General features: G+C 56.4%; 1 protein-coding gene across 6 annotated transcripts in view; it reads left to right on the top strand.

Moving 5' to 3' along the window:
• PDE2A (phosphodiesterase 2A) overlaps nt 1-22,975 on the top strand; it is a 91,200-nt gene that overhangs the window by 49,437 nt on the left and 18,788 nt on the right. For all 6 annotated transcript variants that reach the window (XM_030836172.2, XM_060303642.1, XM_030836175.2 and 3 more), the window contains 4 exons: nt 10,485-10,574; nt 13,938-14,026; nt 21,019-21,128; nt 21,866-21,921. In XM_030836172.2, the coding sequence (XP_030692032.1) occupies nt 10,485-10,574; nt 13,938-14,026; nt 21,019-21,128; nt 21,866-21,921 (345 nt within the window). The remainder of the gene's footprint in view (nt 1-10,484; nt 10,575-13,937; nt 14,027-21,018; nt 21,129-21,865; nt 21,922-22,975) is intronic.

The following is a 22,975-nucleotide window of genomic DNA, read 5'->3' as shown; positions in this document are numbered from 1 at the left end:
TTTTGCAATCAGAAAAGTCACACAAATGTGATTTTAATGTTCATTTCCAAGACAAAATTTATACAAGGTCTGGGGAGACTGGGGTACATCCTCATCTCTTTAGGGTTTGGGGGCCTCTAAAGGACCTGCGCAGATTCACAGGCACAACAGTCACGTGAGATCTCCTGGGCTCACATGTTTACCCGGCCCTGGGCTGTGTGTGTGTGTGTACACGCACTCGGTTGCTCCCGGATCCTTGAGATATGAGGATATGAGGAAGGAGAGTAGGAGAAGTTCCAGAGACTCCGGATGTTTGTTCTGTGGCTTCCTGGGCCCTCCAAAGGCAAATGATTTTGGATGCCAGCCTGTCTGCCCGGGCGGGGTGGTGGGCTGGTGGGTTGTGTGAGGAGCCCTGCCTCTGGAGCCCCAGCGAGGGGACCCTGCGTAATGATGCGGTGTGACCGAGGCCCACGGCCAGCTTCCTGTGGACTTGTGGACCCGTCAACGCCCCTCTCTGGGGCTCGGTTCCCCCATCTGAAAAATGGAGGCAGAGAGGAGGTGAGACTAGATGGGCTTTCACCTGGAGACTGAAATGGAGAGACATTCCAGGCCCGGGGTGCAGAAGAGAAAACCAAAGCTGGGGTGGGGAGATGGAGGGGCCAGTAAGGTCCAGGGTTCAGGGCAGGGCGTGGGGCCCCAGAGCCTGCAGTGTCTCCCCAGTGTCCCCTTCCCTGGAGAAGGGCCGCACCTCAGAGCTTTGCTCGGGGCAGCGGTGGCGCGGGGAGGCTCAGCCCTTGTTGATCTGCCAAGGGGAACAGTGGAGGGGAGGTGGGGATGAGAACAGGACCAGGGAGCAGGGTAGCACAGCGGGGGTGGGGCACTGGGGCAGACCTGGGCTGAGCCTGGAAGCAGCAGTCCCCAACCTTTTTGGCACCAGGGACCGGTTTCGGTTTCGTGGGAGACAATTCTTCCACGGATGAGGGCGGGGGGAGGATGGTTCAGGCGGTAGTGCGAGTGATGGGGTGCATCGCGGCAGTTGAAGCTTTGCTCACTAGCCCACTACTCACCTCCTGCTGTGTGGCCGGGTTCCTAACAGGCTGCAGCCCAGTACCAGGTCTGCGGCCCCGGGGTTAGGAACCCCTGCCTGGAAGGACAGGAGGGGAGAAGAGAGGACATCTGGTGCAGGAAATGGAAAAGGAGGAGCCAAGGCCTGGAGGTGGGGGGATGAAGGGGTTGGGGGCTTAAGGCTGGAGAGTTGGGAATAGTCTAGAGCGTGGAGCCTGGACCAGGGTGTCAGCAGGAACAGCAGTGGCCTCGTCTGAGGTGCTTCACAAACAACTCCAGCAGGTCCAGGAGCTCAGAGCCTATCCCAGGGCCCTGGGAGCCATGGCAGGCTTCTGCAAGGGAGGAATACAGCACTGCAGCTACGGGTTGGGGGAGGCTCAGGAAGGCCCCCCGCTCTGGGGAACAGAGTGGTTGGGAGCCCAGAGGCAGGGACATGCCTGAGATGAACCCTGCCCAGAAGATTTCTCATTCCAGCCCCCAATACAGTGGGACTATTTTTAGGAACAATTGAAGTGCTCACACATTCCTGCAGGGGCAGGGAGAAGGAAGGGGGGCCAGGAGCCAGTGCAGAGGGAAAGGGTGGACCCCGCTCCTCCCTCCAATTCTGGCTTTGTCCTCGGGACTGGGGAGGCTTGAAGACCCTGGCCAGCCCGGCCTCCCCAGCCCTGTCCCCAGGGTCCCCTCCTGGCTCTTGTGTCTGTCCCTCTGCCTCTGAATCGGTCCTCATCTCTGTCCCAGTCTCTTTCTCAGACTCACCCTCCCTCCCAACCCCTGCCCCCCATGCCTGGATTTGGGGAACAGCTGGGATGGGCCAGGCCCTGAAGACAGAGCCAAGTACAGTCATGGGACCCACAGTGAGGCTGTGGGAGAGACACATACCAGAGAAGAACAGACTGAGAGAAAGAGAGACAGATATGGAGAACCCAGGAAGGCTGGGAGGGAAACAGAGAGCTCAGGTCAGAGCCAGGAGAGCCCCATGGCAGTGGCAGCCGCTCTGTCTCCTGCTGTCGGTCTTGTGCTGGAGGAGATGCTCTGCCAGACCTGCCCGCCCTTCACTCCCAGCAGCCCCTCCCCAGGTTAGCCCTTCCTCCCTGCCCTCTGCAGGCCCACACTGACCCTGGGCCAGGCCAGTGCCATCCAGCATTTACCTCCCACTGTGGGTACCGTGTCTGGCACAGAGGGAGAGACACGAGGCCCTGTCCCTGGCCTGGAGGAGGGCACCCAGTTCCACCCTGCACCTGAGAGGGGCTCAGCCCATCCGCTGGCCAAGGCAAGGAACTGGAGGGGCCGCTAAGACAAACAGTGCATAGCAGGGAGGGAGCCTAGTGTGTCCCGGAGGCCTCTGGACTGGGGCAAAGGCCTCCTGACTCCACGTGAGACCCTGGGCAAGTCCTTTCCTGCATCTCCTGGTCTTAGTCTACCCTCATCAAGCTGGGGATTTGGCTCCATAGGCCTGGGGCCCTGTAGACTCTGATCCTGTGGGAATTCTCCGGAGGCCTGGGAAGAGGACAAGTGACCCACCCAGGAAGGCTGCCTGGAGGAGCCTTCATGAAAGAAGGTGATAAAGATGGTGCTTCTCTCAGGGAAGAGCCCCTCCTTCCTGACGTGCTGTCCCCTACCCAGCCTGCACTGGGAGGTGATCCTGAGGCAGAAGGGCCTCCTGGCCTGCAGAGATGCCTTGGAAAGGTTGCCAAAAGTTCTCAGCACAAGGCACCCCCATACCTTAGGCTCCTCTAAGACAGTCACTGTGCCAGACTTGGGAGACTTTGAGAGGGTGCAGCTGTCTCCCTGGCCTGGGGACCTCCGGGAGTCATGGGGTCCATCCCTCTGCTTAGTAATGGCATATACCCTTCACAGCCCAACAGCCCTGGGCACTCGGAGTCCAGCTATCATTTTATAGCTCAGCAAACACCTCCTGACACCTGTGACAGGCTGCATGATACCGGGGTCCCCAGGAGGAATAGGGCACAACCTCTGCCCTCTAAGAACCCCCAATCTGATCGGGGAGCCAGATGGACAGTAGTGGCAACTCTGCATGCCATGCCATCATGGGGAGCACAGGGCTGTACGAGCCCCTGGGTGGGAGGCTCATTTATTCATTCATTCATGTATCCAGTTGTTCCTTCAGCCATCATTTCCTGAGAGACATTAACTCTTTTCTGACGCTAGTCCACTGGGTCACTCAGCTCCATCCTCCTCTCCAGCTTGGGCCACTGTGCCTGCCTCTCAGAGGCTCCTGGCTTTGTCCAGCTCCCAGCCCACACTGAAGGCCACGGAGCGGGTGAGGCTGAGGAGGGTTTGAAGACATTAAGAGTCATGGAACCCAGAGCTGGAGGCCAGCCAGGCTCATCAAGTCCTTTCTCATGGCACAGACTCCCTAGCAGGGCCCCTGTCCTTGTTTGCACACCACTGGGGTCGGGGAGCCCACCTCCTTCCTGCCCAGGCTTCTCTTTTGTGGTATGACTGACTCACAGCCAGCTTATACCTGCCAGCCCGCTGTGCCGAACTCTGCCCACACGGGCCCTTGGCCCAGGAATCAAGGGCAGGAGAGGCATCAGGTATTTGGGACAGCAGTGATGAGGGGATGCTACTGATGTGCTGGAGAGGAAGACTGTGGCATCGAGAAGAATGTGGGCCATGGGAGTGGAGGCAGCTATTGGCTCTGCCTTGTGGATGAGGCAGCGGGACGTGGGGAGCTAGGGGAGAAGCCCTGAGCCTGTCCTGGACTCCCCCCGAGACCATCTTCCCCCTCGCACACTGGGCTCTGCCCTTCCTCCCTCTTCCCACTCTGCTGTTCCCTTACCCCAGACCCTGTGCTAGGGACCGAGGGGGCCCAGCGAGTCAGGTCCTCGGAGAGCTGACTGTTCATACAATTCCTGCCTTCCCTCCCCAATTCCTTCCCCTTCTCCTTCATCCAACCCCAAACCTAGCCCTTGAGGAATCCAGGGGGGCCTGGGACAATTGGGAGGGCATTTTGGAAGAGGCAGGAGCTAGAGTAAAAGCTGAGACTGGTTAGAAATGGTGAGGGTCCCGGGAGGAGCTGTGTGTAAATGTTGGAGGGAAGGAGCCCACAGGATGGGGCCGAGCTCATCGGGGAGGTCGGGGGACGGGGTGGGGGAGCGCCAGGACCGGGCTCAGGTGTATTCTACAGTGCACGTGTCTCCAGTGTGGCTCGGAGGCTGGGGACGCGGCCCTGTTGGAGTAACAACTGAAGCCAGAGTCTGCGAGGGGTGGGGGAGGGGAAAGGGGGGACCCAGAGGAGGGAGGAGAGGAAGAGAAGGAGAGGTAGGAGGAAGGGGGAAGGGCAGGTCCTTCCTTGAGGGCTGGGCCCCTGAGCTCCAAGAAGCCCCTTCCACACACCCCGGCCCCGTGTCACCCCACTGTCCCCCCTCGCTCCTTCCAGGACGCCTGCCTCTGCCTTCTCTGGGGACCTTCTCTGAGGAGCCCCCTCGTGCGAGGGAAGTGGCACGGACCTGCTGCCAGAAGCTGGGTCATTCTCACCTGAGCAAGGCCCCGCCCCTTTGATTAGTCTCCTCAGCTCTAAAACGGTGTGGTCAGCACAGGTGCCTCCCAGGGTTGGTAGGAGGATGAGAGAGAGTGTGTGTCGCTGGGTCTCAAAGTGTGGTCCCTGGGGCAGCAGCAGCAGCAGCAGCAGCATCTATGGATGTGTTGGAAATGCAAATTCTTGGCCTCATCCAAGACCTACTGTATCAGAAACTCTGGGGGTAGGGCCAGCAAGCTGCATATTAACAAGCCCTCCAGGGGATTCTGGTGCACAGTCAAGTTTGAGAACCACTGATGGACGCCTCTAGCACACAGTAGGTGCTTGAGAAAGGTGCCTTTTCTCCCCCAAAGCCTGATACCCCACTCAAGCAGGGCCCTGACATGTGAGCTTGTCCAGCTGTGGCCTGGGTCTCTCTCCTGTCGCTTCCTCAGATCAGGTCTCCCAAGGGTCACCAAGCCTCTTTCCTCTATTTTCCTGCCCCTGGTCCAGCTCAGCCTTTTTGAGGGGGGGTCTGGGGCTGCAAGACCTTAGCACTCCTGGGCGGCTCGTGGCGTATTTAAGGCACCAGTGTCTGTTAGAGGCAGCTCCTGGGCGGGTGGCAGGTCTGGGCCGGCAGGAGGGGAGGGAGGAGATGGGGCTGCCTCTCCTGCTTCCTGGCTGTCTCCTGATTCTATAGGGCCAGACACGCTGTAAGGACGGTGAGAGTCACAGAGTAAGCTTGGGGTGCTCGGGCTCGGCTGGGGTCTGACGCCCAGCCCACAGGGGCTTCTCTGGCCTGAGCCTCCAGGAGGCCTCCTTTGGGGGAGCTCTGCCAGTCACCCCGGCGGAGCAGATGGGCTTACAAGTGCCAGGCACGTGCTGGGCTCAGAGACAGATGTGTGCCTTTGCCCTTGAAGGCCCTGTTCTCTGGGAAGAGAAGAGACTGTGTATAATGCCCACCAGAATGGGAGGCAGGAAGCAGAAGAATAGATGGCATCTGCCCTGGCACCCGTGGTTTCTCTCATCATGGCCACTTTCCTGGGTTCCCTTGTCCTGTGGGTGCCTATCTTGGGTCAGGGGCTTTCTCCCCAAGTTTTCAAGGTAACCACTTAGAGGTTTGGGGGAGGAGTGGGCAGGAGAGCCAGGAGTTGGGGGGAGGGGCAGAACCATACAGGAGAGAGAGGGCAGAAGCCATCTGAGAGGAGAGAGGATTTGGAGGTGGGAAAAGGCGTTGAGATTCTTGGAGACGAGACAGGAGAGCAGCCTGTGACAGAGATGGGCGTCAACTGAGGGAAGCATGGAGAAGAGGAGAGAGACGACACACTCGGAGAGATCAGGGAGACAGAGCCTGAGAGAGAGACAGCCCCAGGGGGAAGGAAGGAGGAATAGAGAGGGAGAGGGACTCCAAAGTCCTGGGGGATCTTGAAGGTCCCCCCTTTAGAGAAAAGGGCACCAAAGCCCAGAGAGGGAGGGCGCCCGCAACCCCAGGCCACACAGGACCTAGCACAGGCAGAGCTGGGTAAGTCAGTATGTATGGCCAGTCCCGGTAACACAGCTTGTCTTAGGAGGCCCCTGAGTGTTGGGTTTGATGTTACTACCTTCTTCTAGGCTGCCGTGGGGGCACTAGGAGGCTTCCCTCCAGAGAGCGAGGGGCGGGCTCTAGGTTCCAGGCAGCGGGGAGAGCAACAGAAGGGTCAGTGGAGGTGGGGAAAGACATAGAGACTCATGGAGACAAGGCAGGAAACTAGCTTGTGACAGTGACACTGACCTTCAAGAAGGCCATCCGTGCCTGTGCTAGTGGCTCCAGAAGGGATAAGGCCAAGGTCTCTGGCTTCATATAATCCATTAAGGAGTTAGAAGTAATTTTGTCCAGACCCTCTCCCCTGTCCAAATGAGTGCAGAAAGGCTGATCCAGCCCCAACGCTGGCTCCAGAGGAGCCCTCACTCAGAACAGGCTCCCCTTTCTTGGTATCTGAGGTGAAAGATTAGTGTGTGGGAGTGGCACTGTCTGTAGTGCTGCGTGGACCTACCTCCAACAATACAGCTGCAGGTAGGGAGCTGGGGAAAGTAGAAAGGCTCCATCCACCCATCCATCCATCCACCCATCCATCCGTCCATCCATCCATCCATCCATCCATCCATCCATCCATCCATCCATTCATTCACATATCCATCCACCCATCCTCACTGAACTAAAACACAAAATCATAGAACTATATGTGGCAAGCTGGAAGGACCCATTTTTAATAATGAGGAACCTGAGGCTCAGAAGAGGAAAGGGCCTACCAAGGCCACACAGAGCTTCCACAGCCAGTCCAGGACACGACTGGAAATCGCTGCGCTTTTCTACACACCAAAGATTCTCCTCTGGAGTCTGGGATTGCTGGTTGTTTTGCTGATATTTATACTGATGGCTGTTCAGGAAAGCTGCAAAAGCAGGAAACGTGACCTCTTTCGCCTCACCCTGAGCCGGCCTGTGTGTGTGTGAGTGTGTTTGCATGTGCGTGTGTGTACACGCCTAAGTGCATATTTATGTGTGCATTGTATATAGGGTTGCGTTTTTATCCGTGTGTGTGCGTGTTTGTGTGAGGGTGTGTGCATGGCAGTATGTATATGTATGACATGTGTAGACGTTCGTGAGAACAGGTATGGCTCTGTTTGTACTTTTCCTTTCCTCATCTTTTAAGATTTCTGGGGTTTTAACCTCTGACTTGAGCCTTGTTAGTCCCCACCTGGGCCTCCAAATTGGGAATTTCCCTACTTCCCATTCTCAGCTGCTCCCCATTGATTCTCCTTTCACTGGGGCAGCCACTCTGTCCTCTGAGCCCCCCCTTGGACTTTGGAATTTGAGCTATTTCCTCCCTGAGTTGATGCAGGAGGTGAAGTTGCTTTGAGATCAGAGAAGATTCAAGGAGAAGTTGGCATGTGAGCGAGTCTTAAAGGCCAGGTATGAAGTGGCCTTTCCCAGCTGTGGTTCCTGCACTCAACACCCCCCATCCTGGGGCAGGCAGGGCAGGGCCAGGAGGTGGGTGGACAGAAGGATGCCAGGCAGAGAGCTCCGGGCTTCATGGGCCATGTCTGCATCCAGCCCACTCAGGACCCCTCCCCGCTGCTGCCCCAACTCTCCCAAAGTTTCCTTTCCCATTCCCCCCCTCACTGCCATTATCCTGCCCTCTGCCTGAGGAGTCACAGAAAACTGACCAATCCAAGCAAAGGCCAGACAGGCACCCACCAATTCCAGTAAAGGACAGTTCAGGGCATTCCCCAATCCAAGTAAAGGGCAGGTCGAGGAGCCACCAATCAGAACAAAGGACAAACTATTCTCTCTAAGCCCCCTGAGGAGGGAGCTGGGGGTCGGTGCAGAGCAGAAGCAAGAGAGAGGCCGGAGATCCAGAGTCGTGGGTTCTGGACCTGGCTCTGCCCTGACTGGCTGGCTGACCACAGATGGGGCATTGCTTCTTTTTGAGCCTCAGTTTCTTCATCTGTCAAGTGGGGACACTTAGCTGTCCCAAGTCTATGGCTTTGAGAAATGTCTCCCCCTACATGAGAGCTTACTCCATCACCTTGGCCCCTCTTCTCCAACTTCCACACTATACACATAAACTCCACTGGAGGGCAGGGCCCCTCAGGGCTTAGCTTGTCCATCCCCACTGTCTCCAGGTAGGAACAGACCTAAACCTGCACCACCTCTGGAGCCAAGCCCTGGGAACCCCAGTCTGAGGAGCCTGGGTTGACAGATTTTAGTTGGGGATTATTTGGGGCATCAGCTCTTCCCCCCTGCTTTAGTCTGCAGAATTGACCTCGAAAGGCCACAATAGCCCATGTGTATACTGTGCGTGCAGGTGTTGCTGAGTCCTGGCCTTGTGGCTCCATAAGGAAGTAGCTGCACCTGTGTGAACCTGTACATGTACCTGGAGGGTGTCTGAAGGCAGGCTGGGGTATTTCTGAGAGGACGTGAAGGTTTGTGGCTGTGTGGTGCTGAGGGTGTGTGAACTGTGATGAGGAGTGCCTAAGGGTCAAAGGAGAATTGATCCAATTTGGGGATTGTATTGTTTGAAATGCGCAACTTCTGATGTCCTAGGATGGAGACACATCTTCATGACCAAAATGTATCTTCACTTGAGCAGTGAGGGGATAAAAGAGGAGTTGGGGGTTCGAGAAAGCAATGCCAAGTGAGCATTTGGGGGAGACAGCCCATTACTGCCCCCCATCCTGCAACACAGGACTGGGTGGGAGTGGGAGGTGGGGTAGGGGAGGAAATTGAAGCCAAGAAGATGCAAAGTGAAATCTGGAGCTGAAGCTTGGACCCTAGGCTTCATCTGGACCCCAGTGCAGGACTCCCCTCTGTAGCCACTCTGAAAAATGGGCATCTAGCCATTTTTGCATACCCCCAGGTATGGGGAGCTCACTTCCTCTCTCCTGGTGGCCTCTGCCTGTGCAGCGTGGCTCTGCCTAGAAGAAGTTCTTTCATCCCACTGGGCCAAGGCCAGCCTCCTGTGAAATCCTATGGGTCTCCAGGCTGTCTCCAGGACCACAGAGTCCAGTCGCCCTGCCCAGGAAAGCCTGAGATATTGGAGTCAAATACTGAGACCCCTGGGTTCTGCTCTGCTGCAGGCTAGGCACCCCTAGACTCTCCAAGCTTAGTGACATGCAGGACTTGATTTCCAGTTCCCTCCTTACATGGGTCACCTCCTCTGAATGAGTCTCATCTTGTCCTTACCTGGGACACAATGCACTGGGGATGATTGAATCAGTGGAGGAACTCTCATCTTCTCTATTTAGGTTAGTGGATCTTTATTAATACGGCCGACAGTTTCAGCATTTTAATGTATTACCAGCCACATTTACACTACGGGCTCATGCTGAGCCTGTGGTCCACTAAGACCCTCAATCTCATATCACTTTCACAAGAATGGGGCCACGCCATGTGTCCTGCATCCTACAGTTAATCGCTTTGCTTTATGAACTCAGCCATCCACAAGGAAGCCATCAGAAAGAACTTCCAGGGGCTAGTGGGGAAGGCATAGCTGAGTGGATGGTATGAGTCACAATTCTGCCTTGGCCCTGGATCCTCTGTTCCATTACCTTTCTCTTTGATCCCCATGGTTCTGGCCAAGTTAATAGAGCGAGAAGCAGGGACCTTTCTTGTCTCTGTTCCGGCTCTCCAAGGACGGGGACTGTTCCTGGGACGGGAAGGCTGTGAGGCAGTCAAGGCTGATCTCTCCTTCTCCTCCTATCTTGCCAGGGGCTGGCCCGTGTTTCTCGCATCTTGTGGGTTCATGCACCCCTTGGATTCTTGCTACTCCCAGCCCCTCACTAGGCTGACAAACGAGACTGTGTGAACCACCTCCCTCCTCAGGAAACTGAGTGGGACTCAGATTCAGCAAATGTTTAGCTGAGCACCTATGTGTGTGGGCACCCTGTGAGGCACTTCTAGGACTCAGTTTCATTTTATCTTCACATGAGCCTGTACGGGGAGATAGCCTCAGTTGCCTCCAATTTACAGATAGAAGACTGAGGCTCAGTGACTTGACCAAGATGCCCACTGCTAATAAATAGTGGAGCTAGGATTCAAATGTGGGGTTTTTTGTTTGCTCGTTTTGCTTTGTATTAATGTGGAAGCTTGTACTTTCCCTGCTTTCCTGAGTTGTCCTTGTCTGAAGGACAAGAGACCTGGGGTCTAGTCTAGACTTGACCTCTTGACTCACTGTGAGTTCTTTGCTAAGTCCCTGGCCCTTCTCTGAGCCCCGGTCTCCCCATCTGTAAGATGAGGGGACTTGGACATTCTAGGGCCTTAAGACTGGTTGGAGTCTGAGATCCTAAGATCCTGGGATTCAAGTGTCTGCGAGCCTTGGGCTCTGGTTTAAGCTGGGAATTTGTGTTCCCAGCCACCTGGGTAGGGGGGATGCCCTGGCCTGCCTGAAAAAGGCCCTCACTGCCCTTTCCTCTCTTTCAGGATGCTTTGCTGAGCCTGGGCTCCGTCATCGACATTGCAGGCTTGCAATGGGCTGTCAAAGAGGCCCTGTCAGCTGTGCTGCCCAGAGTGGTAGGTACCTTGTCCCACGCTTCCCCTGCCCCCCTAAACCTTTGTCCAACTCCTTGCTGTACCTACAGGGTTGAGAAGGAAAGAAGAAGCAGGGCCCCCCTCCCCCCGTGAAGGGTTTGGGTGAGTGTTCTGAGAGGGCTTCCTGGAGGAGGAGGACTGAAGCTAAGCCCCCAAAATGAACTTATATAGGAATCCTGGAATGTCTGGGACAGAAGGAGCTTTAGAGCTTAATTGGAAAGATCATGTCTCAGATAATGGAATGGATTCACCTAGGATAATAGCTAGGACATAGTGGAGTCAGGTGGGCTTTGGAATATGTACAGCAGGAAGGATTGAAAGTAGACATGCAGAACTTCCTTGATGCCAGGTCTGGGAGGTGCTGAAATGGGGCTCAGCCTAGATGAATGGATCTGTGCCAAGTTAAAGTGTCCTGTCTGGAGTCAGGAGGCTGGACAAGGTGTCTTCTAGAAACCTTTAAGCTTCTCTCTGACCCATCCCAACACCACAGATGAGGTTGCAGACTGGGGGAGACTGTGACCCTCTTCAACTGCCCCAGGCCACTCCCCAACCTGGCTCCAGTGGCCACTGTCCATCCCTTAGGCAGTAGCATGGATAAACTGGCCCTCAAGACCCAAAGCAGAAGTGTCTCAGCTGTGCCAGATAGAGGGAAGCAGGGACTGTCAGTCCAGGGAGGGAGGCTCTGACTTACCCTAAGGCACATGGAAGACTTCATAGAGGAGGAGATGCCTAAACTGAGTCCTCATAGCCTAGAATGTCCCCTCCCCTACTCTAGACATCAGCCACCAGCAGAGCCCATTGTATCTGAATCTGCTGGATGGATGAACCACCCGAGGCCCAGAGAGGGAGGGCACTTCCCCCAAGGTCACACAGCATGACAGGAACAAATGGGGCTTGGCACCTAAGCACCCCCATCCCCTTTCCTCAGCTCTGCCTTTTCAAAACCTCCTGGAAGTTCAGAGCCCAGGAGGAGGGCTAATGAGTGAGCTTTATTGATTGTGAAATTGGTAGGAAGTGGGTGGTATGTTGGCTCCCAAAATAAATCCTCCCAGAGATGGGACTGAGGCAACATCTGGCCTGGGGTGGAGAAACATCTGGAAAAGAGGAGGTGGGGAGGATGGCAGGTCAGCGTCCGCGAGGCTGCGCTGGGAGTGGGGAGGAGGATGTGACTGGCCTAGTCTTCACAGGCAGGATGCCTGGTGGTTGTGCCAGCACAGACGCCCTGTACTGGATTAATCGTATCCCCAAAGCTGGGGGTTGGGAAGACAGCTGTGGTCCAGGTGACTGGGTTCCTGGGACAGTGGGAAATGTCTGCCTCGGCCCTCCCCGGAGACCTGTACGAGCTGGGGAAGCCCTGACTTTGCAGAGCCCTGCTGCCTTGATTGCATGGAAGGGCTCAGCCCTCCAAAAAGGGGTGGGGAGATAGGAGGTCTGCTCTACCCCTAGGGAGGGGGGAGGAGATGGGGGAGGGGTCTCCCTACCCCCCCCCAACCCCCAGGGAGGGGAGTTGCTGGCACCTGGCTCCCTCATCAGCACCCATTGTGGCAGGCAGCCGCAAATGCAGATGGTGCTGATGTGTCTGAAATGGTTCCCTCCTTCTCTGCAATAAACTCAGCTAATTTTAACCCAGAGGGCTGTGAGGGAGAGAGTGGGAGGCTCCCTCCTGCCTCCCCACCCTCAGGTTGCCCACCGCTCTCTCTGCCAGGGCAGGACTCTCTGTGTGACCCTGGGTGCTGGGTAGTGTCTTAACCTCTTTGGGAGGCCAAATCCTTCAGGCCCCTCCCAGGCTGCTTAAAGAAGAAGGAGGCTGGAGACAGATGAGGCTTGGGTGGCTTCCTTCCCACTGATTTCTTCATCCCTGAGCTCCTCAGCTAGACCCTCACCCAGGAGGACAGAGGGGCTCCAGGTCTTCCTGTGTCTGCCCTTCTCACTCTCCTCAAGCCCTATCATTTCCGGCCCACGCCACCACTAAGCTTGGCTCAGATTCTCTTGAAGTGAGACTGGGATATCTCCTGGGGGTTGGGAGAGGGTGAGGGGCTGGCTCGGGACAGCCACAGGCAACAAGAGTGTCTGACCAGATTGTGGACTGTCACAGTGGTGAAAGGCAACTGCTTCTGCTGAGAAGGATTCCACACTTACTGAGGGTGGGCCTTTAACATTTAGCTGCAATGTCACCTCCTCCAGAAGCCCTCCCTGATACAGTTAGCAGAGAGGAGAGCTCTCCATTCTCCCACTGAGAAAACAACACCTCTCAGCATACTTAGCTGGGCACAGGGGTGCCCCCTCGATGGGGTGTAGGCTCTGTTGAGCCTCTGGGTCTCCCTTATCACCTGCAATGCGGGCAGTGGAGACGCTCTGCAGGTGTGTTGGTTGTGGGTACCTAAGTGTAGCCAGTCCTGCTTGGAGGGAATGTGGCTTTTCTCCTGTGGGTCAGTGAGGGCAAGTGCTTCTGCCAGGACATGGTCTGGAACTGAAGGCAGGACTGCTCTGGGCCCTTGGGGAGGGTGGATTGACAAGCTGCAGACTTGACATTCTTCGACCAGAGCTTTGATCTCACTCTGGGGAGTGATCATTCCAAAATACAAATCAGCTCCTGTCTCACAGGGCTCACCAGCCCCTCCCTCCCCAGCAGCAGCCCCTCCCCCTAACACCCTCCCCCAGCTCCCTTCCAGCTCAGCACTGGGCTGACCCCAAGCCCACCTCCAGTGCCCCCTGCCCCCACCATCAGGTCTGTCAATGCTTTGGGCCCTTTACACTTACATACCTATTACTCGGCCCAGAAGCCATTCTTCTGTGCCTCACCCACTCCCTGAATGTGTCTAATTCCCACTCCAGTTACAACTTTAAAGTCACTCCCTCCAGGAAGTCCTCCTGGCTTGGGTCATAGTTTGTGATTTCTTGTAGAGTTGTTTGTGTATCTGAGGTAGGAGGGAAGCTTCCAGGGTGTTCCGAGCCTCTCCTGCAGTACGGCCCTGAGTGGACACTCAGTTATTGTTTGCTGAGGCTGGAGACTTGGCAGGCAGACATCTCAGGGCTGTGGGGTTGGGGCGATTTGTCTGTACCTTCAGCCCTTCAGACCCTCCCCAGCGCCTTGGATGTGGGGTGATAGGTAAGGAAAGCCGGCAGGGTGATGGGTCACTGCCTGCCCAGAACCCTTCCAAGAGGAGAGAGTGAGGTGCTGAGGTCATAAGGGAGCCTTCCTACCCTGACCGCACTTAGGATCACCTGGGGAGTAAAGACAGACAAACAGATGCCCGTGACCTTGTCATCCAGACCCGTGTCAGGCTGGGACTGGGCAGCTGGGAGGGCTTCTCCTCAGGATCTCATGAGTGCCTTCTGTCCTAGGAGACTGTCTACACCTACCTGCTGGATGGGGAATCCCGGCTGGTGTGTGAGGAGCCCCCCCATGAGCTGCCCCAGGAGGGGAAAGTACGGTGAGCTGTTCTCCACCCATTGCCCTCTCACACAGTCAAGGGTGACCACAAGGTCTGGTCTGACCCTCCCCATCTGACCTTGACCTCAGCCTCCCTGCCAGGTGGGGTTCCAGTGGCCGGGTCCACTGTCTTCTCTTGTGTTGTGTTGGGGGAGTGGATGGCACAGGGAAAGCACCAAGTGGTAGGCTTTCTCCTGGAGAGCTGTGCTAAATCGCTGTAGCCTCCTCAGAGCAAGTCTCAGAAGATCGGGGCTACAGTTTATCAGTTAGAACCCCAGCAGGCTACGAGAACCGCCTGGCAGGTCCTCACAGAATCACAGAATTCGGAATCACAGAATGCTGGCCCCACATGGTGTCAACTCTGAGGGTAGGGAGATCAGAAGCAGCGTCCCGCTGTGGGTTCTGGAGCCCAACCGCTTGGGTTCAAATCCCAGCTCCCATTTACTACCTAGGGCAAGGTACTCCGCCTCCCTGTGTCCTGATTTTCTTGCTTGTAAAATGGCAGTAATAATAGTACTTACCTCATAGTACTATTATGGGAGGATCCTTGTGATGATTAAATGAGTTTAACACATGTAATGCACTTAAAACTGTATGCATAATGAATGCTAAATGTCTGTTTTTATTTTCATTATGATAGAACATTGGAATCACAGACTTTAGGAACATGGGCTCAGCACCCTATGGTCCCTTGATACCTCTGAGCTCACTGAATTCAGCCTCCCTGTTTTCCAGATGGGCAAACATCGTGAGACGTGTCCAATGCCACATACCTGGTGTGAGGCAGAGCCAGGTCTGGGACACGGTCTCCTGGCTCCTGGCTGTCTAGGGGACAGTGAAGGGAAGTGGAGCTTGTCCGATGAGAAAGTGCTGACGGGCAGGGGTGCTGGTCCAGAGGAGGGCAGGCCATGGAGGACATGGGCACTGCCTTCTAAGCACCGCAGGGCCATTGTGGGCCCAGAGAGCACAGGGTCAGGAGCTGAGGGCTGAGTAGACACTAGCGGGGGTGTTACCAGAAGGCAGCTCTCCACTCCAACAGGCCAAGCAGTCAGGGATGTGGCTTTTTCAGGTAGTAGCTGAGGCTGGCAAGATACTCACCTTTCACAGAGGCCATGGAAAGATTGCCAGAGGTCCTGATGCTGGGGATGCTGGTGGTCCTGAGGCCCCTCCTGGCACTCGGAACCCTGGATTCCTTGACGCTAATTCTCTCCTCTGGCGCTTCCCCATGGAAGGGGCTGGCTCCCCTCCAACAGCTCTGAGCCTTCCCACCTCCTGTTCTCCCATTCGATTCCCTCATGGGGTGGGTGGTGGGTGATACTGTCCCCTTCAGCATCTCCTGACAACTCCTCCCCTTGAGGACAGTGTGAACCAAGCCAGCCATGCCCCTCTCTGGCCTCTAGTGTCCCATCTATAAGACAGCAGGATAGGGCTGGGAGGTCTTTGGAAACTTAAGGGAAAAAAATGCTAGAATGTTCCTTCTGAGCCTTCCCTAATTAGCCCCTAATCCTCAAGAACTTTGCTTAATATGAGTTTGCCCGATCCAGGAAATTTCGTCAAAGCAGCCTGGGAAGGCTCTTTTGGGAGAGGGATGCAGGATCGTGGGCTCAGGAGGCAAGAGGTGAGCATCCTTCAGGGTTTGCTCTGCTCCTGAGCCTGTGATGCTCCCCGTAGGCTTTCTACTGTGAGCTGGGGACGGGCTGGAGGTTGGGGGGGGGGGTGCCGCCTGCGGTCCAGGCATCTTTGAGGGGGCTCAGATCTTCTGCGTCAGCAGCCCTTTCAGTATCCCCGCCCCCAGCCACCTCGGATTCAGTAAAGCCTTTGGAAAAGGTACCCAAAAAAAAGCAATTAAAAGTGAATGTTCCAATGCAGTTAGCCCAGAGTTGAGTGGAAATGGGGAGGCCTGCTGGGAGATTGGGCTCAGAAATCCCAGGAGGCCGAGGAGGTGAGGCAGGTGAGGGGGCAGGAGGGGTGAGGCAGTGGGACGTCCCACCAGCAAGCATTGGGGGTGAAGGTTCAGGCCAGCCTCTCTTCTGAAATCTGTGCTCTGCCCACCCGCACACCCACCGTGTGTTGGTGCTGAGCCCACCTTCTCGGCTCAGGCTGAGACTGAGGTTTGTGGAAGAGGCAAGAGCACTTGAATGGCAGTCAAACAGGCCTGGATTCCAGCCCGGCCCCATCCCTGCCCCACTGTATCCCCTTCCAAACCTGTTCTCTTATCTATGGAGTGGAGCTAACAGTGGGCCATGTCTATTAGCTTAATGAGGTCATAGCTGCCCAGGGCTTAGCCCCATGCCAGCACACAGTAGGAGCTTAATGATTGCTGACTGCCCTCCACTCCCAAGTCCCAACACATGTACTCATTGGGTGACGTTGAGAAAATTACTTCCCTACCAGGGTCCTTCCAGAGGTGACCTCTGTGGCTCTGGCCCCATCAGGAGACCAGGCAGCAGCCCCGGGCTGAGGTAGAGCCTGAGCTCTGGCCATGCCCAGTGGAGGGGGCACTCCTCCAGGCAGCCCTGGAGGGCCGGCAGCAGGTGTGAAGTAGAGGTGGATCATAAAGACAGATAAGGGCCCAGGGTGGTGTGGGGAGGCCCCATTAGCTACCCAGCCTCTCCTGCCACTGCCCCGTACCCCTCCGTGGGCTCACGGATGCCGTTTCACCCTCCAGTGTGTTTTAGATTCCCTGCTTAGGCTCGTGCTCTTTCCTCCCCTGCAAAGTCCTTCCCTGTACCTTTTCCATCTCTACCAGCCCATTTCCCTTCTCTGCCACGGCCCAGCCAGAGGGCTGCTAGGAGGCCTGCTCTGTAGATCCCCAGCACTAAGGAGGATCCAGTTTTCAGAAAAGGTGTCTGGGTCTTGGTAGCCTCCCTCAGGGATGGGTCTGTCCACGAGAAGAACCCTGGGCCGGGAGCTGGGACAACATGGCTGCAATCACAATCTCATGCACTCTCTCTGGGCCTCAGTCTACGCTTCTGTGTGGTGATAAGATGGGACAGTGTGATGTCTGAGGGATGGTCCCACTATGAACCCTGAGGGCTGCAAGGGGGCTTCAGGGCTGGAGGGAGAGAATCGTGGAGGGCTGCCTGGGTGAGGCTTCCTGGAAGCCTTCGCCTCACTCTTCTTGCTGCCCCAGTCTCCCAGCCTATTGCAGTCCCCAGCCCTGCCGCCTTCCTCTTCTCATTGTGTCTCCTGCCATCTTAAAGCCTCTGATTATTTGCTGCTGAGTGCAGTGAAATCTGGGGCCTTTCAGGCTGCAACGGAGATACCGCCCACACCGGCCCCAGCTGTTTGTCTCCTTCTGCTACCATTTGGGGGGCCCAGGGCCCAACCTTGAGAAATTTCTTCCTCAGAGCTGACCTGGTCGCCAATCACTGCAGAATCTGTCTGTCCCTCTGATTTGTCTCAAGGGACACAGAGAACAGTCTTTTCCCATCTCTGGAGTCTCACGTTCTGGGAGAGGGAGAGGGAGAGAGAGAGGAGGGTCCGGGGTCCTGGCCTGAATCATAATTTGTCTCCAAGAGAGATGAAAGGGTGAGAGTGAGGTTGAGGCCCCCGGAGAGGGGGGGCGTCTCAGTCAAGGGGAGGGGGCCTCACCTAAGAAGGGGTTCAGAGGAGTGGAAGAGGGCCTGGCACTCTTTCCAGGCCATTGGCTCTACTCTCCACTAAGCAAATAGTTGTTAAAGGGACGGAACTGTCATAAAGTCCACACCCGTTCCTCTCCTCACTTTGTGCCCATCTGTCTTTATCTTCACTGGGGCAGCCACGACCACCCAGGCACCCAGGGCTGAGTCACTAGCCTTCAGTCTGGGGAGCGGGCCCTGGGCTTTGGCTGGGCCGACCCCAGCATCAAGGTTCACCCCCCAACATCAGCCTGGCAGGGGAGGGGGCCTCCAGGAGGGGAGAGGAGGCAGAGCAGGGGCTCTGAGTTGAGGAGAAGTCATAGGGGATGTGAGCAGTAGATGATGCCTCCAGCCCCAATTGGGTGGGGGAGACACAGCCTTGGAGTCCCCTCCCCCTTCCGATATCTTTGAAACCTCTAGGGGGACAGCAGTTCTGGGAAGGGTGAGGCAGAGGAAAAGGGCTCATATAGGAGTGGGTTGAGGTGAGCATGGCCTGGTGCCAGGGTGTGGGGACTCCTGAGGATGGAGGATCCTTGGAGGCCCCAGTGCTTGGTGGAAGATCAGACCCAGTCAAGGTTGACCTGCCCCAGCCCAGCCTCTCCTCTGCTGTCCAGGGACCGCTGAGACTACGGGGCCCTCACTGAGACCCGGTTTCTGTCTCTCAGATTCTCCCTCTCCAGTGAGAGCTTTACTCAGCAGCCAGCACGATCAGCCTGAAACTGAACCTGACCTTCACCTTTTCCTGCTCAAGTCCCTCTCAGGGCTCCCACTGTCCTCGGGATCAAGCCCAGCTCCTCAGGGCCCTGGCTGTCTCCAGCCTTGTTGCCTGTTGTCTGGCCACAGCAGCCTCCTTGCTGTTGGATCATCCAGCAGACACACATTCTTTCTTTCCTCTGAGCCTTTGCCCATGCAGTTCCCTCTGCCTGCACATCCTTTCCTGTCTGCTCTGCTTGTCCTCTAGGACTCAACGCAGGCATCTCCTCCTCCAGGAAGCCTTCCCTGACCCCACTTCTGTCCTGCACCTGGATAGGCTGGGGCCCACTCTTCCTTCCTTTCTCGGAGCCCTTGTCCCTGCACTCAAGTGTGGGTCTGTACATCATTCTCCGCACGACACCACTCCTCCTCTTCTTAGTCCTCAGTAAGGAACCTGACCCAGGAGGACTCTGGAATAAATAACCACTCTGTGGAATGACTTTAAGTAGAATGTTCCCGTAAGTATTTTAGTTGAGAACACTTGCCCTGGCTCTGGTTGGGGGGAATGGATTTAAGGGACCCGACAGGAGGCAGGAGGCGAGGGGAGAGGCTGCTGCAGGTTCAGGGGAGAGGTATCTCTGTTTGAGCTGGGCAGTGGCTTGGGAATGGAGAGCAGGGGACAGTTATGAGAGATGCATGGGAGGTGACTCATCCATTGGATGGGGGAGGTGAGAAGAGGGAGGCAGCTAGGACACTTTGTGGACAAGCCGCAGGGGACCCGATGGATGGTTGTGCTACTTCGGGGGAGGTGGTGGAGACGATAAGTTCCAGTCGGGCCCTGGGGCCTCTGGCAACTTCAGGGACGCCCAGGGCAGGCCTCCAGGAGGCCTTTGGGTATCTGGGGTCTAGAGCTTAAGAGATGGGGGGGCTGGAGAGTCATGAGGCCATGAGCACAGAGGAGTTCTGTGCAGAAGAGAAGAAAGGCTGAGGGCAATTCCTTCATCAGGGTCCCGGGAGGAGGAGGGGCGAGGCCAAGGCAGCCCACGGTCTGGAGGTGGGAAGAGAGGAGTCAAGGGTTAGTGAGATGTAGCCGCAGCGCTTACTGACCAGCAGCGCAGGGACCAGCGCCACCTTGTGGCTGCCCAGTAACCAGATTGTCCAAGGCCAAGTGACTGGGTGGGGTCCACTAGAAGGGGTTTGGCTGAAGGTCAATAAGGCCAGCCCCCTGCCTCCACGAAGCCCCAGCCTTTATCGACTTAGTCACCAGGAAATGTGGCTGCTGTTGCCTCCTGCCACCCTAGCTCCCTATTCCTTCCTAGGGTGATTGGCACAGTTGGACAGCTCAGAACTGGAGCCCAGCCCTCCAGGAGCCTAAAGGTTCAGGTGTGAGGGCTGGAAGGTGGGAGACACCTCTGGTTATTGTAGATTCTGAACCAAGGAGCCAGGAGTGAACCGGCTGGGTTCAGAATGTTGCGTGACCTTGACTGAGGCATTCAACCTCTTTGGTCCTCGATTTCTCTAGCTGCTGTGACCTCCTGATCTGGTGACTTGCAGGCTGTCCCCTCTCTTTTCCTCACTTGACCTTAGCTGGGCTACCCTGAGTGACCCCACATGCACACACCAGAGTCCTAGGCCCCCAAGCCTCTCTTCTCTCCAGGCCAGGCAGTTCCTACAAACACAATTAAGTGGAGGCAGCATGAGGGATGAAGAACCCAGGACAATTAATCATTAGGGAGTGGCATTTGGTGAAAAATCAGGCGCTTAGTTAAGCAGGAAGAGCCAGAGGCGGGGATGGGGTGGGAGTGGGGGTGGGATGTGTGGTGAGACCAGAGAGAAACTCATTCTTCTTCCTACTGCAGCCTCCCCTGTCTCAGTTCCCACCTCCCCCTGCCCCCCCATCACACCTACGCCCTTTGCCTCCTCGACATTCATGCCAGTCCCTGTTGGAGGCTCAGCCTCCTCTGGTCTTTAGAAAGACTCAAGTGTACTGTTCAGGAGTATGGGCTCTGGTGCCAAATGCCTGGGTTCAAATCCTGGCTCTACCACTTACTAGCTGTGGGACCTTGGACAGGTTACTTAACCACTCAGCACCCTAGTTTCTCCAGCTGAAAAATGGAAATGATGGTAATATTTAATCCACAGGATCACTGCGAACTCTGAGTTCATCTATGTAAGTTGCTTGGACGTGCATTGCCCAGTAAACTCCTGGAGTCCCCTTCCTGTGCTGCCACCAAAAGTTGCTCCAAAATGCTTTTCTGAGGATGCTGACGCTTAGGATTCTACTCTCTTCACCCTAGTTCTCCCTGGGGGGCTCAGAGAGGTTAGGTCACTTGCCCAAGATCACGTAGTAGCTGTGGCAGGATTTAACCCAGACAGCCTAGCTCTGAGCCTTGGCTTTACTTGCTCTGGGGGATTTGTGAGAGATCTTGAAGGTGCCTTTCCCATATCTACCAGCAGGAGGCACCAGAGGCCAGACTGTAGCTGCCTGCTTCTCTACATGGGGAGGGGAGAGTTAGGGTCCGAGACTTTAATTTTTGCCCTCCTCATATCCACCCTGCAGTGGGTCAACTTGTCCAGATCCTCTCAGATGTTCAGGGTTCAGCCCACTGTATGTCCCCAGGCTGGGGCCTGTTCCTCTTTGATCCAGGGACTGAGAGGTAGAATCATATCCTCTTTTCAGAGAGGCTGTGATCTCCCGGAAGCGGCTGGGCTGCAATGGACTGGGCCCCTCGGACATGCCTGGGAAGCCCTTGGCCAGGCTGGTGGCTCCACTGGCTCCTGACACCCAAGGTAAGGGCTGGGAGCTGGGCAGGGGCAGGGAGGGACTGTGGCCCCTGTCCCTGTCTGCATCTCTCCGTCTCCTTCTTTCTCTTGCTCTGTGTCTCTAGCACACCTGCCATCTAATTCTCTCTCTGTTGTGCTATTAACCTCTCTGAGCCTCAATTTCCTGATCTGTAAAGTGGGAACAACAGAACCTACCTTGATGGGGTGTTGCTTGTGCTGGTTGTTAGATGGGCTGTAGTTGTCATGCTCTCTCTGTCACTGTCTGTTTTTCTTTCTCTTCCTCTCCATGCCCCCTGTCCGCCATGTCTCTCTGCCTCGTGTCTCAGTCTCTCTAGGTCTCTGTCCTCTGTCTCGATGTGGAAAGTGCACAAGACTGGGAGTCAGGAGACCTGACTTGCTGTGTGATCTTGGGCAAGTCACTTCCCCTTTCTGGACCTCAGTTTCCCAATCTGTAAAATAGGGGTGCTCAGCCTTACCTGCCTCCCTCCATCCCAGGGTTGCTGGGAGGATCACGAGAAAGTTGTCAAGTGAGGGGGTTTCCTTCTATGCAGGGGTCGTTGCTGTGGTCATTGTTTTCACTGCCTCAAGACCCATCTCTCTGTCTCTCTGGGTCTCTGGGTCTCTCTCTGTCTCTGTCCTGGCCTCTGTCTGTCTGTGTCTTTGTCTCCCTCCCTGGGTCCTTGCTCAGTATCTCTGAGCCTCACTGGCCCCGCAGGACCACCTCATTGCCCTCTCCCCCTCAGTGCTGGTCATACCGCTGGTGGACAAGGAGGCCGGGGCTGTGGCAGCAGTCATCTTGGTAAGAGCAGTTGTGGGTAGGATGGGGGAGAGGAGAGCAGGGGAGGGAGCAAGGGAGAGAGCACTGGATGGAGCCCCACTGGGGTGTGTGTGTGTGTGTGTGTGTTGAGAGTAGCATGCTGGGCTGGAGCTGGGGAAAATGGGGGTCTGGGAGGAGCCTGGGAGGAGCCCTCTGCCCCACCTTGAATGGGCAGAATGAAGCCGCGGGCCCAGTCAGCAACTTGCGGAAGGATGCCCCATCTGGACTCTAACCACCGCGGAGCCCTTGAAACAGCCCTGACCCTACTTCCTCTTTGGTATCCTCCAGGATGGGTTGGGGGCAGTGTCCCAAGAGGGCACGAATGCAGCAAGGTGGGAAAGGACTGAGGAGGGATGGGCAGGTATGACACCGACAGAGCCAGTGTGGGAAAGTCAGTCAGAGAGTGGGGTCGCTGGAGCTAGGCGGCTTGAGGAGAGAAGGCCCACGGGGCAGGGCTCCTGGGAAGGCACCCAGCCCCAGCCAGACCTATGTCCGAGGCTGGGACAGACGCCAGGCAACGGGGCGGGCTTCCTGGGGTGGGTGACAGAGGGGCAGGGGCCTCAGCTGGAAGGGGGGAACCCTAAGTGGGGGGAGTTGGGCGGGCAATCGGGCCAGGGCGCCCCCCTGCTGCTCCCTCGCGGAGCTCCCCGCTTTGGGCTCCCCCATGGGGTTGGCCGAGCTTTGCGGAGTCCGGGTTCTGAGGTTCTTCCAGTCTCTCCTCCCGTGTGGAAGTGGGCGCTCAAAATCTTTGTCCAGTCCTAAGAACCGAAGGGTTAGCGCCCCCAAATCGCCCTCACTGGGGATCGACTTACGCGGAGGCGGCCGCCACCCCAAGCAGGGGCGCGGACAGATAAATGAGCCGGTCTCGGTGCGCCCGCGGCGGGGGCGGGGGGGGGGGAACTCCTCCCAACCTCATTAAAACGGAATTAAAGATTTCCGAGGCGCCTGACCTTTCCCCAGCTGCTGGCGGGGGAGGGCGGGGGCGTGGGGGGCGGCCGCGGGGAGAGGAGAGGAAGGAAGGGATACTTACTTGGCT

The sequence above is a fragment of the Globicephala melas genome, chromosome 8 (genome assembly GCF_963455315.2).
Source record: "Globicephala melas chromosome 8, mGloMel1.2, whole genome shotgun sequence".
NCBI lineage: Eukaryota > Metazoa > Chordata > Mammalia > Artiodactyla > Delphinidae > Globicephala > Globicephala melas.
The sequence above is the reverse complement of the archived record's forward strand: the minus strand, read 5'-3'. Positions and strand labels throughout refer to the sequence as shown.